The 14,687-nt window shown below is 49.7% G+C and overlaps 1 protein-coding gene across 1 annotated transcript in view; it reads right to left on the reverse strand.

The window, feature by feature from the left end:
- The window catches only part of CSMD2 (CUB and Sushi multiple domains 2), a 571,373-nt gene that overhangs the window by 291,890 nt on the left and 264,796 nt on the right, over positions 1 to 14,687 (reverse strand). The window contains 1 exon segment of the mRNA XM_069477647.1: positions 506 to 618. Within this exon segment, the coding sequence (XP_069333748.1) occupies positions 506 to 618 (113 nt within the window).

Here is a 14,687-nt window from a genome sequence, read left to right on the forward strand (position 1 = left end):
GAAAGAGAGTGGCAGTGTGGGCTGCTCTCCCGCCTCGCGCAGAGCCAGGCTACAGGCTGGTGGTTGAGAGGGTGGGCTCTGTGCTCGAGGGGCAGGGGTTCAGATGGCCTTGGGAAATTGGCTTAATATCCCTGAGCCTCAGCTTCCTGGGGCACAAAATGGGGAGGTGACAGTGTTTTCCTCACAAGGTAATGATGAAGACTTAATGAAGTACTTGTCAATGGCCAGCACCGCGCCTGGCTCTCGGCGGCACTCGGTGAGTATTAGCTATTAGGGTAGCCTGGCCTCAGAGGGGCAGCTCAGGCTACATAACTCCAGAAATGTCACTCCCTGGGGCGGATACAGAGATGCACAGTGGCAGGCTTCTGGTCTGCAGGTAGGAACAGACGCCAGAGGCAAGGAGGCCCTGAAGCCACAATGGACCCAGTCTGGGAATGGGATGAGTCCTCCAGGTGCCACCTCTGCCACCCACTGAGGAAGCATGACAGTCCCGGGTCCTGCCTACCTTGGTACTGGGCGCTGAAGCCGCGCTGCCGGTGGTTGCCGTCTGACGTGAAGTGCAGCCGCAGCCAGTTCTTGCTGCTGATGACGGGGGCTGGGAGGCTGGCTCCGGTGAACCTGTGGGGACAGGAAGCAGAAGGAGTCAGGGACCAGAGCTGGGTGGGACAGGGACATGGGCATCCAGGAATCGCCCCACTTCCCTTTCATGCTAGGGCCTCAGCCCCGGCCTAGAGCAGGAAGGGAGGGCTGTGTCGCCCCAGCCCATCCAGTAGCTTGGGCCTGAGCAGCTTGAGATGGGTCCTCCAGGGCTTCATCCACCGTTGGGTTTCCCGGAGATGCTGACACAGGGGGCTGACCCTTCTGGGGGCAGGGTAAGCACCTCCTGCCTCAATTTCCAAAGCATTCCACCTGTTTTCTTTTGTCTAGGACTTTGCCTTTTCTGCCTGGAATATACCCACCCTAACCCTTTCTCCTGCACCATCCATGTCACCTGAGACAACTTTGGAAGGCCCCAAATACCACATTCCCGGGAAAGCCTTTCTTACTCTCCTTGGCTTTGAAGCCAACAGATCCGGGTTCAGATCCAGCCTTCACCTGTGTGACCTTGGACCCGTTACTTAACCTTTTTAAGAATGAGAATAACACCAGCCCTAAGAGTTTGTGAGAGTAAATGAGAACCCCCATGGGCAAACAACCTAGCTCAGTACTGGGCACACATAGGGCTCAACAAATAGCATTTTCATTTCCCTCTCTCTGTGATGCCACAGCATTTTATTCAAATGGTAATTCCCTTATCTAGGTGTGTGTCTCCCTAAGATAACTCCTCAAAGGGGGCAATGTAGCCTAGTGGTGAAGAAGCTCGGGCTCTGGAGGGATCAGCTGTGTAATCTTAGGAAACTTTCCTAAACCCTCAGTGACCTTATCTATAAAATGGGGATAACAGACCCTTCCCTCAAAGGGTTGCAAGGATTGAATGAGATAATACACAAAAAGACCTTAGCACTGTCCCTGGCCACAGCAAGCTCTCAGTAATGGCAACTGTTATTTTCTTCTTTATCTTGGTTCCCAGAACCTAACACAATACTTGGTACAAAGTAGGTATGTCAGGGTTCTAGCCGAAAGCAGGTCATATGAGAATAGTTCCAGGAAGTCAATGGATGACTCTTTATAAAGGTAAGGGTGAACTATGGGAAGACCACCAGGGAAGAGTAGTGCCCTGGGGCTGGTAACTGGAGGACTCATTGTCACTCCCCATCCTGGAGTGGGGGGAAGAAGGAATAGTTATCCCTAAATAGAGGGGTACACGGAAAAAGCCACCCTACAGGGCCCAGATCTTCAGTGGGGCTGTGTCCAGTTTGTGAAAATCCCACCAGGAGGGAGCAAAGAATGAATACCCAGAACTCACTCTCCTCTTTCCCCTCCTCCAATCTCCTGTTGACGCTCCTGTTGATCTAGCCCAATTGGAAGCCAGAGGGCAAGGGAGCATAATGATGCAGCCCACAGGTAAGCCTCCCCAGGCATGGAGCAGGGAGGAGAAGGCAAGGGAGGGGAATTGGAGGGGAAACAGAAGGGCTCTGGCACAGTGGGTCTTCATAAATATGCACTGAACAAAAGAACTAACCAAGGAGCTTCACACCCTGAAAAACTGAATTCTTACTATAATGAAAATGCTGACACACACCAAACTTCAGGAATATAACCCATATTGCTATGGTAAGAACTATTATAGAAACCAATTACTGTATTTCACCAGATCCCATTTAAAATAGTTTATTACAGACTGAGTCATTTAAGTTTTCTAAGGAGTCACAAACCTATTGTGGGTTTTTTTTTTCTCCAGGCCAAATTCAGTTCTATCTCAATGACAAATCTTGGAGGCCATTTACATAAGGGACACTGAAATAGGGAGACCTTACCTGAATAATTCAGAACCAAAGCCTCCTTATTTCAAAATGGAACGAGGGGAGGGTGCTGAGGTCTCCAGAGCAGGATGAGATTAATGATCCCTATTACATCCAGAACTCAGGGAGACTTCCCCAGCGGAGATCAGGATAGGCCGATTGCTTTAACCTCTGCTTGCACGGCCTGGAGAGGCCCTAGGGGACATCTCCCACCTCCCATTTCTCTCACACCTTTGCCCACTCCCAGGAATCCCAGTAATTGTTAATTTCCAAGGCTGAAACGCTCCGGGCCCCGTCCTGCCCATGCATCTTTACTCTGTTCTGCCCCTGCCTCCCTGGGCATAAATGTTGAGCATTTGAGAGTTTTCTTGTCATCTATCAAAGAATTGGGGGCTTCCATGGCAGAATCATCACATTAAACTCTGCCGCTGAGACGGTGTCAGGCCTGGCTCAAAACCCTCCACGAAAAGGGGCAAACCACACAGCCGTGCAACACCGTGGATGGTCTCCAAAGCACTGCGCCGTGCAGTCACAGGGTGCGTACTGCGAGCATGCACTGTACGGTTCCACTCCTGTGACACTCTGCAAAAGGCTAGTCTTTGGTGAGAGAAAGCAGGTTAGTGGTTGCGGGAGCCGGGGCTGAGAGGCAAAGGTTGGAGGCGGGCTGGCTGGGAAAGCACACAGGGGCACCCTCGGGGGTGATGGAAAAGCTTTACAGTTTGAATGAGGCGTTGATTATATGGGATGCACACATGTGTCAAAGCTCCAAAGAACTGTACATTTCAAATGGGTAATTTTATTTTGTGTAAATTATGCCATAATAGAGTTAATTAAAAACAAATCAAAACAACACAAACCTTGGCTCCAATCCTCAGAGTAAAAGACCTTACTGCGGCCGATGAGGCTTTAACAAAGCGTGTGTGTCTTCACCTCGCCTGCCTCTTTCTCTCCTCACTCTTTAATCCTCGTGCTCCAGCTACATGGGGCTCCTTGCTGTTCGAAACCTGCCAGGCCCGCTCCTGCCTCTCGGCCTTTGCACTTGACATTCCCTTTGCCTGCTACGCTGGCTCTGTTCTCAGACCTCCACCTGGCTCGGCCTCTCACTGAGCCTTTGATCAAAAGTCACCTTCTCAGGGAAGCCTTCCAGGTGTCACTCCTGCCTGCCTTTTTGCCCCAAGAGTGCACACACATGCATACACATGCACTAAGACACGCACACTGTTCTCCAGCCAAACAGAAGAGCTTGCGTGTACTGGAACACACGCTGCTCTGTTGTGGGTCTCTGCCTTTGCACTGGCTCTCTTCATGCCCTTTCCTATTGTACCACCTGGCTGCACAGAGAGGTAAAGGAACTTGCTCACAGTCACACAGCTATCAAGGGAGATTCAAACCCAGACCATCCCTTTCAGAGCCTATGTGCTCAGCCACCACATTGTACTAACATACACATGTAAGTGTGAAGGCAGGCAGTGCAACAGTTTAGGCTGAGTTCTATTCTATTCCTGTCCTGCCCCTCTCTCCTCCCCCCAGGATCCTCTTTAATTTTGCTCCCTTAGAATCATAATTAAAGGAGAGAAACACAAAGAGAGATTCTCCCCTTCAAACCTTTCTGTCCACATTAACTTCACTATGGGGGGCCTAGGGAATTCCAAGTTCGCCCAGGAAATTGCTATTGCAGTGCAACATAAAATGTATTTAAGCAATTACACTCAATTTTTTTTTCTTTTTGGTAAATTGACTTCTGTTAAATGGGGCTTCATTAATGGAATCTGGCTTGGGGAGAATAAAGTAAAAAAATCACTCCCTTTAATGCATGTAGTTGATTATAGAAAAAGTGGCTTTGAATTCCTCTTCAGAAAGCTCTGAGCCCTTCTCATGGTAATGGGACAGCTCGGAGCAGGATTGGGGGACACTATTTCTTCTTAAGAAGCTTCTCATGCACTCATGATGTTGGGGAGCTGGGCGACACCCCCTGCAAGATGACAACAGTGACTGCAAAGAATTGTTGCCTAATTGTAAACTGAGGGGGAGGAGCGTTGGGGATGTTGGTTTAAATCCCAGCATCCTGAAAACTGACATCTTCAGGAGAACATTCATTCATGTACTCACCAAGCACATACTGTGTACAAGGCACTGTGCTTGCCAATAGAGGCCACTCCCACTGTGGTTCCCTAGATATAGGATGTCCCTGCAAAGCTTGTAATCTCTAAGATTCAGCTGCAATGTCTCCTTCTCTGTGCAGCCTCCACTCCTTCTCCATCAGTAGCATCTGGCTTCTGTGTTCCCAGAGCACCTCCTGTGGGCATTATCTATTAACAATGCTCCGTGTACAGCCAGGGTCTGATTCAGGGTTGAGGTATTTCTGCATCCCAGTACCAAGCATGAACCATCCCTCCATCCCCAAGGCTGGCTTAGGAGAATGTGAAATATAGGAGGTGTTCACCGCTTTATCCCTACTCCCAAGCCCTCTTTCCTTCCCACCTGCCATCTGTTTGCCTCCCAGAGGGATGGAGAGGACACTATGATGCAACCAGGGAAACCCCTCTGGAAAGACCTTGGGCAGTGGTGGCCACATGGCCCTAAGGCCCTTGTTGGAGGCTGATTTCTGCTCCCCCCAACCTAAGTTACCTCTCATCCCTTATTGGCTCAGCCTTGACACCCAACCTCATCACAGATGCTTTTTATAATCAATTTTCCTTTAGCCAAATTCCTAAGACTCTTGCTATGTCAAGATAAATCCTTTCCCCAGACAATGCCATGATGTTACACATTTTCTAGGAACTGGGTGAATGCCGGGGACGAATCCAAGTCGAGCCACTGGTCTCCCAGTCTCCTGCCTTATCTTTGACAAGAGCCCCGTTGGGCTCCCGAGACTTGCTTTCCCAGCAGTGCCAGCCCACCCCAGTTGTGCAGGCAGCTCCGAGAGGCCTGAGCCAACTCCTGGCCACCTACTGTGTGTTTGGGGTTGGTTACTATGCTCTGAACAAACCAAAGCTCCCCTAAATCATGCCTGCTCCTTACTGTACCTTCCCCTCTAATCCTCACCATCCGCCCAGGCAGCATCCTCAACCCCCCTCTCCTTTGCCCCATGGCCAACTGGGGCTTCCTTGCGACCTCATCATTTTTCACCTGGACCACAGAGACAGCCTTCTGGTCTGCTCTCTGCCTCCACTCCATCTTCCACACTCGGTGGGGAGATTGGATCAAGTCCCTGCCTTGCTTGAAAACCCAGTAGTGAAGGGTGAACCCACTGGCTCCTGAATAAAGTCCAAACTTCATATTATTTTCTCTCGAATGACACCTACTTTGAGCTCCAGCTACACAGAGTGGCTTGCACATCCTGGAACGAGCAAGTACTTTCATGTCTCTATGCCTTTGTATATGCTGTTCCCTCTGCCCAGAACGCCCTTTCATGCTGCTTCACCTAACTGCTTGGGGAAGCACTGATCCTATAAACCTGACTAAAGGTTTCCTTTCCTCTACCTCTCCACGCTCTCCGTCCCCTTGTGTTCCCTTTGCACCACAGGCAAGCCCCTGCCATTGTCTTGGGCATACCAAACTGGAATCATCTCTTGACTTGACCATCTCTCCAACTAGGAGGCCAGCTCCATGAGAGCTTGGATAGAATCTCCTTGGCTCAGAATCTCCAGCAACACAGCACAGTGCATGGCACACCAAGCAAATCAATCCCGTAGAACAGGGGCTGGCAAACTACGGCTTCCTGCCTGTTTTTGTAAATAAAGGTTTACCAGATCACAACTATGCCCATTCATTCGCTTACATATTGTCTCTGGCTGCTTCCAAGTTACAACAGCAGAGTCGAGGAGTTGTGCCAGAGCCTGTGGCTTGCAAAGCCAAAAATATTTATTTTCTGTCTCTTCATAGAAAAAAGTTTGCTGACCCTTACCACAGAAGCTTCATAGATGATGTAGTTGGCTGGTAAATTAAAATTTAATTTCTAAACAGGGAATTGTAAAAGGACATCTATGCAGCTTAAACATTGCATTATAATGTAAGATACTTAAATGTACATTTATTTGTCAATCGGCTTAATGCAGGACCAAGGCCTTTCCTTTGACCATGGGTTTGTTCCTCACATCGTGTACCTTATGTTAACCACAGCTGTAATGCATCATTCACCATTTCCAATTTTGCTACAGATTATCCAGCCAACAAGTATTCATCAAACACCTATTATGTGCCAGGCATTGTGCTAGGCACTAGGGGTACTGCATCCCATGCCCCCAGCCCCAAGTCACTTGCCCAGTGGGGTGCAGGTGTCTCACTCACTCACACCTAATATTTAGCAAGCAATTCTTTTTAGAGACTTTCCTTCATGGACTCATTCCAAAGCATTCAATTTAGTTTCCATAGATGCAACTATATTTCCTATCACACTCATATTTCATCAGTTTATGTGATGTTTAATTTAAATCACATAATTACAATAACAAGTATGACTGGCACTGAGAGAGTTGACAACAAACCCAACTGAATCTCAGAAAGTGCAAGACTCAGCTGGTGGGGGCAAAGGTGCACAGGCATTGAGGGTGGGGATGGGGATGGCAGACGGCCAGGTGGCAGCAGGTGCTCAGGGTGCCGTGGGCACCAGTCAGGAAGATCTACTGAGGCCATACGAGTGCCAGGTAATCCAAGGAGCTGCTTTGGTGGAGGTGGGTCGAGACTGCTTTTATTATATATGCTTTATGATTGAACAAATAAAGGAATAAACAGCAGTTGCTTGCTTTCAGTTGTGGGATATCTAATTATATTCCCTCTGCTCTCAGGAGAGTGGGAATCAGCTGATCTTAAAATCTTAGATTTGAGAAGAACTTCAGAGGTCTTCAAGGTGTAAATCCTAGCCATGTATGAATCCCAACCACAGCATTCTCGACAAATGGGCAGTTTTCAAAAATGATTTGTTTGGAACGTTTCCAACAATCAAGAACTCACCTCCTTGCCAAATTCTCCCTGCCAATCTTGATCCATCCCACTCTTTTCACAGTTACTTCCTACTCACCCTGCAGGTGTATCAGCTCTGGCTCCAGGAATCCTTGGCGGCCAAGTCTGGTCTGCTTCTCCCGCGTGCCCTCGGGGCTCCCTGCACTTTCTCTACCACACTTCTTGTCTCACCACGCATTGCTCGGGCATCTGCCTCACCCACTGAACTGTGAGTCCCCTGAAGACAGGAGCTGTTTCTTTCTTGTTCACTGTTCTTTCCTCAGTACCTTGCAGAGTGCCTGACACAAGGCAACGGCTCGGTGAGGACTACCCCTCAGAAGAAGGGATGATTGGCTGACTGAATGAACGAATGAGACCCTGCTGGTGAAAGCAGAGGCACGTGTGGGGAAAAGCGGAGGAAGAGGCAGCAAGCAGATGAGCCAGGGGACAATGAAGCCAGATGCTGGCTTCATCTGGGTTCTCCAGGGCATTGCCCACTCCTGCCAGGAGGACATGCTTCCCCACCCCTGGTCCCTTAGCCTTGGCTGTGTCCCCTTCACTTAGCAGCTGCTGGCACCTTCCTGGGGGACTCTTCTCATGCTGACCTATCCCCCAGGTTGCAACAGTGGGGTCTGATAATCAGTGTGGGCACATGTTTCTTCTTCCCCAGAAGCAACCCAATAAACTCAACAAATTATCAGAGCTATTTCCTGCTCAACTAATTGTTAGCTCCAGGGAACCCACACAAACCATGTCAGGTAAACGTTTTTCCTCCAGATGCCTGGCTCTCTGGAGGACCCGTGTCTGTGCCTGGGCGTGCGGAGGGACAGGGCTCCTGGCTGTGTTTGCTGTTGGGATGAGTGCTTCGCCACCGATAACCTGGGTCTTGCAGGTTGGGCGGTGGCACATCGAGGAGGTCTGGAGTGTGGCCTGGCGTGTCAGTTTCCTCCCCTTCCTTGCTCAGCAGCTCAGCTGGCAGGGCTGATGGGTGAGGTGTTTTTTGCCTTCCATGGAGACGATGTGCCCGTGAGGCTGAAGTGACGGAACAGGGTTGAGTCCGAAGATGGGAACTGGTGCCAGGTGCCACACTCCATGGCAGGGGGCTTGTGGTGGGTGCCCTGCAACTTTATTGAGTTGCACAACTCCCTCCTTTTGGGCCTCCAGGTCTAAAGCAGGCAGTTCGACTCTTTTCTGAGTTTTAGAAGCCTTTGAAGACGGGCTTCCCTCCGTGAAACCACAGCTCCTGAAAGCGGCAGCCATGTGCAATCACATGGCAACAGCTGATTGGATCGAGGTGGCCATGTGACCCAAGCTGGACCAATCCGCTGATGGCACTTCTTTCAGGAAGGTGGGTCCCTGTAGTCCCTGCTTGGAGGTTGAAGTTGGCAGAGAGAAGGGCTCACTGTGACGAAAAGAAGGCTCCACAGGCTTGGCTGTCCCAGGAGAGATTTGGGAAAGGGTGTCCCAGCATCATTTCTTCTACCTCTATTGCTATCTGCCCTCCCTACCCGCATCATTCTCAATGTCCCGCACCTTCTACATTTGTCCTCCTCCAGTTTCTGCTCCAGTCTGATCACCTCCTGGGCCCTTAGCTGGCTGTCCCCTGTGCTCAACCCAAGTTTCTGTCACTATAGGTTGGAGATCCAGGGCAACAGCCTCAAGGCCTGGCAGCCTCCATGCCTTAGGACCTTCAAGCCCGCCCCCATCAGACATGGCCCAGGGACAGGGCACAGGCCTTAAGAGCCTGGTGACCACAACACACTCACACTCTACTTCACCCTCTTCCCTTGCTGGCTCAGGTCTCCGTCTAAATGGAGATGCCACCCCGTCTGCTTCATTACCTGTTTTGTTCCCCACAGAGGCAATAAGTTTAAGGTTAAAGGTTAAGGGCCAGGCCCCTGGAACCAGACAGTCCTGTATTTCTGCAGTCCCCAGCCCCTGGGCCACGGACTAGTACTGGTCCGTGGCCTGTTATAAACAGGGCTGCACAGCAGGAGGTGAGAATTGGGGAGTGAGGGAAGCTTCATCTGTATTTACAGCCACTTCCCATCACTCTCATCACCGCATAAGCTCCGCCTCCTGTCAGATCAGCAGCGGCATTAGATTCTCATAGGAGCACAACCCTACTGTAAACTGTGCATAGGAGGGATCTAGGTTGCGTGCTTCTTATGAGAATCTAATTCCTGATGCTCTGAGGTGGAGCTGAGGCGGTGTTGCTAGTACTGGGCAGCGGCTGCAAATACCGATTATCATTAGCAGAGAGGATTGACTACACAATAAATGTAATGTACTCGGGTCATCCTGAAACCATCCCCCAACCCCCACTGTCTGTGGAAAAATTGTCTTCCATGAAACCTGTCCGTGGTGCCAGAAAGGTTGGGGACCGCTGCTGTATTTGAATCCAAGCTCCACACTAGCTCACACTAGTTGTGTGAACATGAGCATGTGGCATAAATTCTCTGAGCCTCAGTTTCCTCATCTGTGCAATGGGATTCCTCTGTACGGCAATGCTTGTGTATATAATGTGTCCAAGACTGTGCCTGACACATAGTAGGTGCCTCAGAAATATGAGCTATTTTCTTCCCTTGCTTAGGTCTGAGAGGAGGGGTGGGATCTTATCAGTGCCTTGAACCCTACCTCCAGAGGACACAGGGATTAAGCAGCCCCCAGAGCAGCCTGGCCTAGGTTTCCCCAGGGAAGTGAGGCTACCTGCATCCACTCTGGTGACAGAACAGTGCAGGGGTGGAAGGACAGGGCACTGTGTGGCACCCAGCGTGGCCAGTACACTTTCCATCACTTTCCCTCTTTCCCCTGGGTGACCCCAGCTGACCCCCACCAACTCTTACTTCCTCAGCCTCTGCCTGCCCCTGCCAGACATGACTCGGAGAAGGAACCTGCCCCCTGCCTTGGAGGGTGGCACTGTTTGCCTCACAGAGGCCCCGAGGGCTTGCATTTAGACGCTACTTCTCATCCAGAGGAAATGCTACAGATGGTGTATTGAAGAGCCACCTGGGAGTGTGTGCCTGCCACTTGGTCACCATTCTGAGCTTGAGTATCGATGCTCCCTGACCCTGAGGAGGCAGCTAGGCAGCCCTGCCTGAGACCAGCAGCTCTAATGCCTGGCTGAACAAGTGAGCCTCCCAGCAGCTGGAGAATGCGTGGGCTAAACCTCTCATGCACACTAAGGCCAATGAGCAAGGTGTCCTAGAGTCCCATGGAGCTGGATTCTTATCCTGTCTCCACCATCTGAGGCCATGTGACCTTGGGGAGGTGGCTTCACCTCTCTGAGCCCCTCTTTCCCCAGTTTATATCTCATCGTGTGATTGTGAGGATTAAAGGTGATGCAATGATGCTCACAAGGTCCCACTAAGGCCTCAAGACACGGAAGCTACACGTCTTGGTCATTCCATGTTGCCATATCTCCATGTAGCAAGGGAGACTCATGGGCAAAGGGACTAACATTTACCAAGTAGAAGGGAAATTAGGGTAGTCAGCACATGGGCCCTAGAAGGAGAGAGCCTGGGTTCAAGTCCCAGCTCTAACTTACTAGCTGCTTACTTTGGACAAGTAACTGACGTGCTTTGGGCCTCAGTTTCCCCATCTATTTAAGAAGGATAACAATAGCACCCACTTTCGTAGAGTCGTTAAGAGGTTTAAGTGAGATGATACCTGCAAAAGCTGTCAGCACAGTGCCTGGCACACAGCAAGTACCCAGAAAGCATCCAAAAATGGGGGAGAAGAGAGCTCCTGTCTTCCCATATCAGTTGCCCCCATCCCATCTGGGTTAATAACGTCTTACACTTTTGGCGTCAGGTGGCAGGAATCCAGATTGCATCAGCCTAGAGAAGAAATTCTGGGCTGCTATAGACAAACCATAGGAAGAGCAGGGATGTAGCTGGCTGCAGGGGTGACCAGCACTGGGAACTCAGATGCCACAAGGCTCCTCTGTGTCCCCTCTGTTGTCCTCTGTCTGCTGGCATCATTCCCTCTATTGCAAATGGTGGCTGCTTGAGGCTGGAACCTTGACCACCCTTGTAGCTCCCTGACTCACCCTCTGACCTTCATCAACAGAGAGAAGGTGAAGAGCTCTTCCCTTGGTCCTAATTAGAAAAAGTCCATGAGAGGTCTCTGATTAGCTCAGCTGGGGCACATTGTCCTTCCTTGGGGCTAAGGACATATCCCCACTAGAACGCCATAACTGATTTGGGGACAGTTTTCCAAAAGAAGGAATGTGCTCGAAAGAAAGGAGGATGCCAGGCAGGCAAAACAAAGGAGTCTACCGTGAGAGGAAGAGCCAGGGGGTCGGACTGAATGGGCAGGGCCGCCCACCCACTCTGCGGTGTAAGGGAGGAGGTTTGTTAAGGCCTGTGAAGGGTACATAGAGGTCACTGTGGGTGGGCTGTCACCCCCAAGTCTGGCTTGTTCTAGATCTGTCCCACATTCTGCCAGAGGGAGCCAGGCATGCCTGCCCCCTGCCATGCTGATTCCATTCTTGTGCCTAATTATCTGTCCAATATCTTGTCCCCCATCTCCTAGCTGCTGGGTGCTGACACCTCCCCCAGCTCCGGCCAGCCTCTGCCCTCAGGGGCGACCCAGCTCCATGTGTTCCTGCAGATGCTGGCGAAGTTCTGTGGGTCACCTAGGTCAGCTGACCTGCCGGACTCAGAACATCTCATGACCTGGAGATAAATTGCCGAGCTTCATCTGCGATGAGGGTCAACCCAGGTTAGAAAAGACTCACCCGCATCCCTTTAAATGTTGAGATTTAGACAACTTATTCTTGTTCTACCTTCCCTCCTCCTGAAGTCCTTTGCCTTACTCCTTTCAGTTTCGGCCTCTCCCTGGCCCTAGACACAGGAGCTCCTAGACTACGAGTAGAGGCCAAACACTTGAGCCCAGAAGTCACACAAAAGCTGAGTTTGGAGCCTGGCTCTGCCACTCATGGCTGTGTGGCCATGGACAAGTTACCCTCTCTCTCTCTCTCTCAGCTTCTAGAGATCATGTACCTAAAGTATGATCATCATTTTTATTAAAACATCATGGTCACATCTGATTGGATAACAGTTCCTGGCATGAGGTCAGTGCCACAGAGCCTAAGTCTGGCTGCTTAAGGCCTGGCCTTCCCACCAGTCTGGCTTGTTACTTGTAGAGACGCAGGAGAGGACAGAAGCTTCCCTGACTGCCAGCCTCCTCCCTGAGACGTTCCATCCCGCAAGCACTACTGTCCCTGGCCATCAAAGCAGCAGCTCCACTGCTCTAGCAACTCAAAAGCTATTTATTGAGATACGTGTGAGTCCATGAGCAAGTGAATGGACCGAAAGAATATAAGAATGTAAGAGTGAATTGGCAAACAAATGAGTGAATTAGTGACTTAATGAGTCAGCAGGTGAGCGAAGAAGAGTGGGTAGAATTGAATAGATCATGCTCTCTCCCCTCAACTAATCTAATACGAGACAGCATAAATTTTCCATCTTTAAATTTTCCATCTTTATTAATGCGAGCAGGGGTTAAGAATGGCACAGGAAAAGTTGCAGACTACCAGCTGGATGGGAGAGATACTGTGTTAGTTTCCTATTGCTGCTTTAACATATAACTGCAAATTTAGTGGCTTTAAACTACACAGATGTATTATCTTATAATTCTGGAGGTCAGAAGTCCAAAATGGGTATCCATGGGCCAAGATCAAGGTGTTGGCATAGCTGTACCTGCTCTGGTAGCTGTAAGTGGGAATCCCTTTGCTTGCCTTTTCCAGCTGCTGCTGGCCACCTGCATTTCCTGGCTTGTACCCTCTTTCTCCATCTTCAAAGCCAGCAGTGTAGCATCTTCACAGCTCTCTCTGCCTCTGATCCTCCGTGACTGTCATCATGTCTCCTCTGACTCTGCCATTCCTGCCTTCCTGTGATTACATCACACCCACCTGGGCAAGTCAGAATAACATCCCTGCCTCTAAATCCTTAACGTAATCTCATCCGCAAAGCCCCTTTTGCCAGGTGAGGTAACAAATTCACAGGTTTCAGGGCTTAGGATGCGGACATCTTTGGAGAGCCTTTATCCTACCTTGCTCAGAAGGGAAATGCAACCAATGAGTCCTACCCCACAGAAGGGGCAGGAGGAGAACAGAGGAAGCTTCAAAGCATTTATCAGATAAATGCCTGTGCCGGGTACTTTGGCTCTTGTTATTGTTTCTTTCGTGAGCACTGGGGTTTTTGAAAGCGCGGGTGATTCCAGCATGCCCCAAAACTTGAGAAATACTTTGACAGAAATATGCCAAGAGCATTTGCTGCTGCGATTGAGGGTAATATCAGGCCCTGTGATTCCTGGAGGTAACAGATCAAGAGCAAGGTGTCTCACTGCTGCCAGCTGGGGAGATTTTTAAAAAACTTTTTATTTTGAAATAAGAATAAGAGTTGCAAAGAGAGTACAGAAATGTCCTGTATATCCTTTACCTCACCTCCCTGGTGTTAGCATCTTACAGAACCATGATACATGCATCAAAACTAAGAAATCAGAACTGGTACATTACGACTAACTAAATGAATAACTTTATTCAGATTCCCCCAATTTTCCACTAGTGCGCCTTTTTTTTTTTCTGTCCCAGGATCCAATCTATCATCTCACATGGCGTTTAGTTGTTAAGTCTCCTTAGTGTCCTCCAAACTGGGTCAGTTTCTTAGGCTTCCCTTGGTTTCTCAAGACCTTGACATTGTCCATGAATACTGATCAAGTATTTTGTATAATAGAACATCCCTTATTTTGAGTGTGTCTAATGTTTTCTCATGATTAGACCTGGGCTGTGGATTTGGGGGAAGAGCACCATGGGGATGAGATGCTCTTATTATGGCATCAGAGAAAGGGTGTTTGTGATATCAACATGACCCGTTACTGGTGATGTTCACCTTGGCCACCTGGCTGAGGTGGTGTCTGCCAGCTTTCTCCCCTGCAAAGATACTACTTGACCTTTTCCATGTTCTGTTCATTAGAAGTGAGTCACTAAGCCCAGCACAAACTGTAGGGAGGGGCAGTGCCAGTTGTTTTTATTCCCACAATTTCAATTCGGTTAATCCTAATGACTTTGTCACTACTTTTTGCAGATATGGTTGTAATGAGCTAGACTTGCCCAAAGTTACCCAGCTAGTAAATCACGAAGCTAGAATCTGAACTCATATCTGTCTGGCTCCAAAGGCCATCCTCTCCCCACTTCATGTCACTGCTCCCGAGCAAAGAGGATTCCACAGTCTCCGAGGTGGGAGCTCCCTCCCAGCTTACCTGGATAGTGCTTTTCAAATCAGTCCATGGACTGTGGCCCATCGGTGGGTCATGAGGCAGTCTGGGGTTTGCACTTTA

Source organism: Eulemur rufifrons, chromosome 8 (genome assembly GCF_041146395.1).
Source record: "Eulemur rufifrons isolate Redbay chromosome 8, OSU_ERuf_1, whole genome shotgun sequence".
Taxonomy (NCBI): domain Eukaryota; kingdom Metazoa; phylum Chordata; class Mammalia; order Primates; family Lemuridae; genus Eulemur; species Eulemur rufifrons.